The sequence below is a fragment of the Nerophis ophidion genome, linkage group LG28 (assembly GCF_033978795.1).
Source record: "Nerophis ophidion isolate RoL-2023_Sa linkage group LG28, RoL_Noph_v1.0, whole genome shotgun sequence".
Classification (NCBI taxonomy): Eukaryota; Metazoa; Chordata; class Actinopteri; order Syngnathiformes; family Syngnathidae; genus Nerophis; species Nerophis ophidion.
Window position 1 is genome coordinate 11,134,880 of NC_084638.1, and position 8,867 is coordinate 11,143,746.

The 8,867-nt window shown below is 42.9% G+C and overlaps 1 protein-coding gene across 2 annotated transcripts in view; it reads right to left on the reverse strand.

Annotated features, from left to right (window-relative positions):
* Positions 1-927: 927 nt before the first annotated feature.
* Positions 928-8,867, reverse strand: part of sall2 (spalt-like transcription factor 2) — a 20,420-nt gene continuing 12,480 nt past the window's right edge. The window contains exons 3-4 of one of the 2 annotated variants that reach the window (XM_061890445.1): positions 3,364-6,899; positions 928-1,777 (exon numbers count right to left, since the gene is read on the reverse strand). In XM_061890445.1, the coding sequence (XP_061746429.1) occupies positions 1,514-1,777; positions 3,364-6,899 (3,800 nt within the window). In that variant the 3' untranslated portion in view covers positions 928-1,513. The remainder of the gene's footprint in view (positions 1,778-3,363; positions 6,900-8,867) is intronic. The other variant, XM_061890446.1, reaches the window with a different exon arrangement.

Below are 8,867 nucleotides of genomic sequence, written 5' to 3' on the forward strand. Positions count from 1 at the left end.
TCTATTTAATGGAAGTCAGCAACAAAAAGCTGGATTTTTTCTAAGTGTGAAGGAGAGGGTCGCTTCCAGAAGGCCCACCTGCACTTACAGACAAGAAAGTTACACGGGATTAGTTTAAATTTTTTATAAGAGCACATATATATATATATATATATATATATATATATATATATATATATGTACTCTTATATAATCGATTCACATCCAAATCGCGATTCTTATTCATCTCGAAAAAAACAAAATCTGTAACATTTTGACAATATTTTTACAATTACATTTTTTTTAAATATAATCATGTATATATTAGGGGTGCACAAAATAATCAATTCACATCTTAATCGCGATCCTTATATCTCTCAAATTAGTTTTTTTGAATCGATAACATTGAAAAAAAAAAATCAATTCACATCCGGATTGCGATTGTTATTCATTTTGGAAAAAATAAAAAAATCGATAACATTTTTTAAACATATTTTTACGATGTAAAACTTTTTTTTTATAAGGATATATATATATATATATTTTTTTTTTTTAGGGTGCACATAATAATCGATTCAAATCCAAATGGCGATTCTTATTCTTCCTGGAAAAAAAAAAAAAAAAATCTGACATTTTTTGAAAATATACTTACAACTAAATATTTTTTTATAAGGATATATTAATTAGTGGTGCACAAAATAATCAATTCATATCTGAATCACGACTCTTATTCGTCCCGAAAAAAATAAAAAAACGATAACATTTAAAAAATATATTTTTACGATTTAAAACATTTTTTTTTTGTATATATATTAGGGATGCAATGAGGAAAATCTGAAATAATCTAACAAATAATTCATAATTATATGCTATAATACAAATCTGACATATATATGTATGTCATTTGTTTGCTGTATTTTTGTAGTAATTAAATAAAATGCAAACTAGTCATAGAACTGACTTTAATTGTGTTTTTAAACTATAAAACTCGCAGTATTGCCCAACTTTATGCATGGACCCATAAACAACTCGCTCTTTGATTAAAAAGTGAAATGCAATCATCTAGCGGACAAACTGTGCAACTGTAGCTGCAAAAAAAATATGCCGCCATCTAGCGGACAAACTGTGCCACTGCTGCTGCAAAAAATGAAAAAAAATCCACCTTTTTTCCCCACAGCTGGTGTTTTAATATTTGTGGAATGGAAATACACGCACGACAGACAAGAAGGTTACACGGGGTTAGTTAGCGTGTGTCACGGCTCACTTTTGCACCACAACATTGCTCACAAAGGCCACACCAACACCGTGGCTGCGCTTCCGGGTTCCACGGGAAACCACAACCACGTGACCAAATATTCATAACAACGATGTTTGAAAAAAACAACAACAACAACAACAAAACATGTCGGCCATACAACAGTGACACTAACGCACATATTTACTTCAACATTTTTGATTTGCGTCGGTTTTTCGGAATCACAACTTGTCACACAACATGTTACTAGGAGTTAGGGGCCAGCGGCGTCCCGTCGAGTTAGGGGCCGGAACCGCTGCCGGGCTCGGACTGCACGCCGGGCTCGGCGGGCTCCTTCCCCGCCTGACTGGCGGGAGCGGCGTCCTCGTTGGACCCGGGGCTGTTGTTGAGGAAGGCCTGGTACTGGTTCCAGAACCCCGCCGAGCTGGTGGTGGCCGGGATCGCCAAGGAAGACGAGGACTGAGGCGGCTCGGCGCAGGAGCGGCTGGCGCGGGCGGAGGGACGGGCGGGCTTGGTCACAACACCGTGGTGCTTCATGTGGCCCTGGGTCACACATATTAGGGGTGCACTAAATAATCCATTCACATCCGAATAGCGATTCTTAAATAAAAGAAAAAAAATTCTAAAAATTTTTAAAATATTTTAAAAATGTTCTTCATTCCTCTTCTTTTTTTTTATCAATACTATTTTAGGAAAATATTGTTACAATTCAAAACCTTTTTCCTCTATAAGGGTGCACAACAAAATAATTGATTCACATCCGAATCGCGATTATTAAACATTTTTTAAAATTGCTAAAAAAATTTTTTAAATATTTTTCAAATTTTATTCATCCACCAATTTTTTTTTAAAATCGATTCAATTTTATGAAAATATTTTTACAATTTAAAACCTTTTTTTTATAAGGATGTATTTAGTAGGGGTGTACAAAATAATCAATTCACATCCGAATCGCGATTCTTAATTTTTTTTTTAAATTGCTAAAATAATTCGAAAATATTTTTACAATTTTATTTATCCACCAATTTTTTTTAAAAATCGATTCAATTTTATGAAAATATTTTTACAATTTAAAAGCTTTTTCTTTTGTAAGGATGTACAACAAAATAATTGATTCACATCCGAATCGCGATTATTCATTTTTTTTTTAAATCGCTAAAATAATTCGAAAATATTTTTACAATTTTATTTATCCACCAATTTTTTTTTTAATATTAGGGGTGCACAAATTAATCGATTCACATCCGAATCGCGATTATTTTTATTAATTTTTCAAATCAACAAAAAATTTTAAAAATATTTTTACAATTTTATTCATCCACCAATTTTTTTTAAAAAATCGATAAAAAAATCCCAAAAATATTTGTACAATTCAAAACCTTTTTTATAAGGATGTATACATTAGGGGTGCACAAAATAATCAATTTACATCCAAATCGCGATTATTATATATTTTTTGAAATTACTAAAAAATTTTAAAATATTTTTACAATTTTATTCATTCCCCAATTTTTTTTTAAATTGATACTATTTTTGGGGAAATAATTTCACAATTTAAAACCTTTTTTTTATATAAGGATGTATATATTAGGGGTGCACAAAATATTTTTCAAATCGCTAAAAAAAAATTTGAAAACATTTTTACAATTATTTTCATCCACCAATTTTTTTTTTTTAAATCGCTACATTTGTTTAGAAAGTATTTTTACAATTTAAAACCTTATTATGCTTTGACTTAAAACACTTGCATTTCATTACCAAACATTTTATTTTACTCGTACAGAACACAGCGTGGTGGTAAAAGAAGTGTAAAAGTAAAAAGTGGAATTAAAAACAATTAAAACGGAGAAACTTAATTGTAATATTTTTTGTTTTGCTATTGTTATTTAAAAAATGTTATAGCTATTGTTGTGGTATAATTGTTACTAATTTATATCCAGATTGTTTTATTTATTTAAAATTAGTTTTGGTGTTACAATAAATACTTGTTTTCAAATTAACTAATAATCGTGTAATTAATGGTAATTACAATAATAATCAATATAATGGTGATTATTATTATTATTATTGCCATAGTCATCCAGTCGTCTGACAAGCTAACAAGTGAACATCGGGCTTCTGTTCCTTACCTTCAGCCCGCTGCGACTGGCATATGCTTTTCCACATTCCGCACAGCAGTAGGTCTTCTTCTCAGGTCGGGCGATAGGGGACGGGAGAGCCGGGGCCAGGATGGAGACGTCAGGTACGTCACTCAGTTTGGATCCACCAATCATCTTCACGCCTTCTAGTTGTACGTCCCTTTCAAACGAGTCCAAGTTAAAGTTCTGACCAAAAGTGGAAGCCTTGTGTGCGTCTCGGCCTTGGACGTTGTCCACGGTTTCTGAAGTGGTGGGGAATTCCTCCGGGACTTTTGCCTGGTCTTGCTTTGGTGTGGTTGGGGGGCAAAACTTCTCGTCGTCTTTCTCCATGGGTTCGGGTGACTGGGCCCTGGAAGGGACGAAGCTTGGTTCCAGTTGGGCGTCTACAGCGGTAGTGAGATCCTGATTCTGGGTCGAGGAAGAAATGGTGCCGTAGGAAAAGGGGCCACAATTGGTGGATGTGCTTTGCGGATCCGGATTAGTCGATCTGGGGACGAGGGGTGCATCGGGAAATGGGGAGGCTTCCTCGCCATCCCCAGCTTGCTCAACTCGATCGTCTTTATCAACCGGGACCAAATCATCTGGCACAGGAGCACTGGCACAAAGGACGGGGGCGTTGTCAGTAGCTGGCGGTGAAGTTTGGGGAGTGGTGCTCATGAAGGGGTCAGGGGTGAGATCAGAAGGGGGTATGGGGTCTGGACTGGAAGATCCGTATTTGCTATGAGTTGCATTACATTCAACGGGTTCAGCGTCAGAGATGGGGCATGAGCCGACATCTACGGTTTCAAATTGGGAACTCGGGGATAGACTCCTAGATTTGCCTGGTTGAGGGGCTATGCTGGAAGCGGCGTTCTCAGGTTGTGACAAAGGTTTGGCATCAGGTGCGGACGGGATCTCAAAGCCGGAATCTTCGGGCCCTTCTGGGGGCAGTTGTCCGCCAAGGTGCATCCGAATGTGATGCTGAAGTACCAGAGCATTGGTGAATTTTCGTTGACACAGAGGGCAGGAGTTCTGGACGCGAGCGTTGGGCGGCCGAGTGTGATGGGTCGCCAGATGCGAGCGAAGGCTGCCTTTGGTTGAGAAGGACCTTCCACACAACTTGCACGGGAACGGGCGTTCCCCAAGGTGCGTGGCTTGGTGCAAGCGCAGTGCTCTGGGGCAGCTCAGGACCCGGAAACACACACCACATTGATTGGTTGCCAAGTTACTGCCTGGAGCAATGTTCAAGGTCGGCAACAACCCTCCTGCAATGGCACTCGCATTACTGACACCCATACCCAGGGCAGCAACCATCTGACGGGTAAACTTTGAAACGGATGTGGAAACCAGATTAGAGGACGGGGGAGCTGCCATGACATATGTGGTAGAAGTGCCGGTGTTTAAGAAGTTACTGTTAGCTGAACTCGCAGGAGAGGTCATTGTCGAAGAATTCCATAAAGAAGTAGACTGAGTGGGCGCCTTTTCTAGTTTTTCCACCAGCCTCTGCAGCTTGGATGTCTCAGAAGTAGGTGTGGGTATAGCTACGGAGGACGGCACGGAGCTTTGAGCGGTAGCAGCTTGGCCTGGCCCTTTATGGAAGGGGGAGAAAGGGAACGTGATGTGTGAAAGGCTGGTAGAAGCTTGGGATCCTGAATTGGTTGGGAGCGGAGTGCGTAGCATTCCCAAGGCCGGATGGAGTGTTGAGTGTGGGGCACTGGAAACGGATGTCGTGGAACCGGAAGGGAAGAGGAGCTTGGGTAGGTGTGCCAGCTGGGAATACGCTGCAGGAGATAGTATGGCAGCTTGAGGAGGGGTGTTTTCATCAGAGTGGTGCTGTTTTGCGCCCTTCAACAACCCTGAGATGGTAGAAGATGAAGATAAAGTAGGAATGGAAAGTAGGGAGTTGGCCAGTGAAGAGGCGGGCGCTGAAGTGGAGGGGGATGAGTAAGACGAGCCAGAGGCGATGGAGACCGCAGCTGCAACAGCTGCCGCCCTATTAAGTTGCAGCAAGGAATGTGAAATCAAGGCCAGATCCACACTTGGAGGCAGAGGTAGTGTACAAGGAGTGGATCCCCCGGACGCCCCCACTGGGAACCCACTATTTCCCCCACCGACGTCTGAATCATTTCCATAAACTTCATCCTCAGGCCGGATTTTTGCCTTCTTTTCGGTCACGTTCATAGCAGCATTAGCGCTACCAGGCTGGCTCATATCCGCGGACCCGGTGGCCCGTAACGCCACGCCAAACAAAGATGGCGGGAGAAGCGAGAGCGACAGCTCGGGGTTTTGCTCCCGGTGGCGTAAGAAGTGCACCTTCAGGTTGCCCCTGGTGGTGAAGCGACTGAGGCACACCGGGCACTGATAGGGCCGTTCGCCGGTATGGGAACGCAGATGTATCTGCAGGGCCGAGTCGCCACTGAAGATCTTCCCACAAAAGCAGCAAGCATGCTGGAGACGGCTACTGCTGCCGGAGGCAGAGGTAGAAGAAGAGTTGACCTCTCCGGTGAGCGACTGCAAAGCGTATTGGGCGTTTGGGGATGCTGACGAAAGGGATGCGTTTAGGTAGGATTTGCCACAGTGTTCACTCAAACTATTTGAAGATTTCTCCTGAAAATAGTGGTTGGGTAGCGCTAAAGATAAAGCTAGAGGGTAGGCAGAAGATGCAATGGAGGTAGGCGTGTCCGAAGACTGATTGCTAGCTCTCAGGTAATTAGTAGCCCCTGCAGTGCCTCCTGTCCCCTCCAGCTGGGGCTTGCACGGTTGCAGGATTTGAGACAAGGCGTTGCTGGACTTTGAAGGTTTGTTGGCAACTTGAGAGGGGAGCAGGGTTGAAAAGCACGCCAAGAGAGGAGCTACGGAGGTGGACGGCTCGGTGGTATGTGGTTGGGGAGTCGGGCTGCTGGACCTTTTGTCCTCCAGACACAGCTGGGGTAGCGGTGGCAGAAGCTGCTGAGGGGGTGTATCTATTGAGTATGACGCCCCACCCAGACGGAGTACCTGTCTACAGATCTCCTCTGTGATTTGCATCTGGTTGATCTGCCTCTGCTGAAGCACCCGCAGCTCTTCTAGAATCAGAGCCAGACTCAGCTGGGCCCTGGTAGGAGCAACCGAGGCGGAAGACACTCCAGGGCTCGGGGTGGGGGTGACAGGACTCGGAGGACCCTCCGGCACCCGGCTGGGGCTGCCGGGGTGTGGAGGACATATGGAGGCGGAGGACGAGGAGGATGAGGAGGTGGTGGTGGCTGACAGACCCAGTTTAGGAGAAGCCATGTGGGAGCTACGGTGCAGAACACTAGGATTTCGATCAAATAGTCTAAGGGCAGGTGAGCGTTGAGTTCGACGGGAGGGGAATAAGAACGGGTAGTCGAGAGTGAGGGAGGATTTAATCCGACGGGAGAGGGAAGGTGCACATAGAGAGTCCGCCTGGAAGACCTTAGGAGGGGGATGGATCTTGCGGACTGACTTGCTTTGAGGACCGGTAGTTGGACAGCACAAAGGAGGAGAATCTGGGTTGAATGGATACACCTTCACTGCAAAACCAAGGTCACCTGCAAGTCAAAAAAACATTTAATAATCAATAGATATTCAATCGGATACACCTTTCAATTACAAACCCCGTTTCCATATGAGTTGGGAAATTGTGTTTGATGTAAAGATAAACACAATACAATCCTTTTCAACCCATATTCAGTTGAATATGCTACAAAGACAACATATTTGATGTTCAAATTCATAAATAATAATAAACTTAGAATTTCATGGCTGCAACACGTGCCAAAGTAGTTGGGAAAGGGCATGTTCACCACTGTGTTACATCACCTTTTCTTTTAACAACACTCAATAAACGTTTGGGAACTGAGGAAACTAATTGTTGAAGGTTTGAAAGTGGAATTCTTTCCCATTCTTGCTTAATGTCCAGCTTAAGTTGTTCAAAAGTCCGGGGTCTTGTTGTCGTATTTTACGCTTCATAATGCGCCACACATTTTCAATGGGAGACATGTCTGCACAGCAGGCGGGCAAAGAAAGTAACCGCACTCTTTTACTACGAAGCCACGTTGTTGTAACATGTTTTGTAACATTGTTTTGCTGAAATAAGCAGGGGCGTCCATGATACCGTTGCTTGGATGACAACATATGTTGCTCCAAAACCTGTATGGACCATTCAGCCTTAATGGTGCCTTCACAGATGTGTAAGTTACCCATGCCTTGGGCACTAATACACCCCCATACCATCACAGATGCTGGCTTTTCAACTTTGCGTCGATAACAGTCTGGATGGTTCGCTTCCCCTTTGGTCCGGATGACACCATGTCGAATATTTCCAAAAACAATTTGAAATGTGGACTCGTCATACCACTTTTCCACTTTGCATCAGTCCATCTTAGATGATCTCGGGCCCAGAGAAGCCGGCGGCGTTTCTGGATGTTGTTGATAAATGGCTTTCGCTTTGCGTAGTTGAGCTTTGACTTGCACTTACAGATGTAGCGATGAACTGTATTTAGCGACAGTGGTTTTCTGAAGTCTTCCTGAGCTGGCTTTTGAACTTTGTGCCTATAACAATCCGGATGGTTATTGTCCTCTTTGTTCGGACGACACCACGTCCACAGTTTCCTAATATAATTCGAAATGTGGACTCGTCAGACCACAGAACACTTTTCCACTTTGCATCAGTCCATCTTAGATAAGCTCAGGCCCAGCCAAGCCGGCGGCGTTCCTGGGTGTTGTTGATAAATGGCTTTCGCTTTGCGTAATAGAGTTTTAACTTGCACTTACAGATATAGCGACCAACTGTAGTTACTGACAGTGGTTTTATGAAGTGTTCCTGAGCCCATGTGGTGATATCCTTTATACACCGATGTCGGGTTTTTGATGCAGTACCGCCTGAGGGATTAAAGGTCCGTAATATCATCGCTTACGTGCAGTAATTTCTCTAGATTCTCTGAACCTTTTGATGATTTTACGGACCGTAGATGGTAAAATCCCTAAATTCCTTGCAATAGCTCGTTGAGACAACACACTCCATGCTAACATCGCCTCAAGGTTGTGGGGTCACTTGAACCACTTTGGTTGCACTCCCGACAGAGTCGAGGACAGGCAGAGAACAAGAAGTGGCGTGCAACGAGGACAAACAACAGCCCGGCAGACAAATGACTCACAGACCACCAGGAAGTACACTTAGCCCAAAAAAGATCCGGTGACAGATGTGAAAACAGAGCATGTTTGTATACAAGAGTTGGAATGAGAGGACACAAGGCATATCCCTGCAAAAAAACATAGATAATAATAGCCGTTTGTCTGGCAAGACTCCCTAGAACCGGAGAGTCTTGACCCATTCTGCACTTTTTGTGGGCATGTTTCAGTGGTTTTAACAGCAGGAAGACACTTTGACCAGAGCAGACAAGACACACCTTCTCATTCCAGGCGTTTTCTTTTTTTTTTCATGACTATTTACATTTTAGATTGTCACATTATAAACTATGAATGAACACATGTGGAGTTATGTACCTAACAAAAAA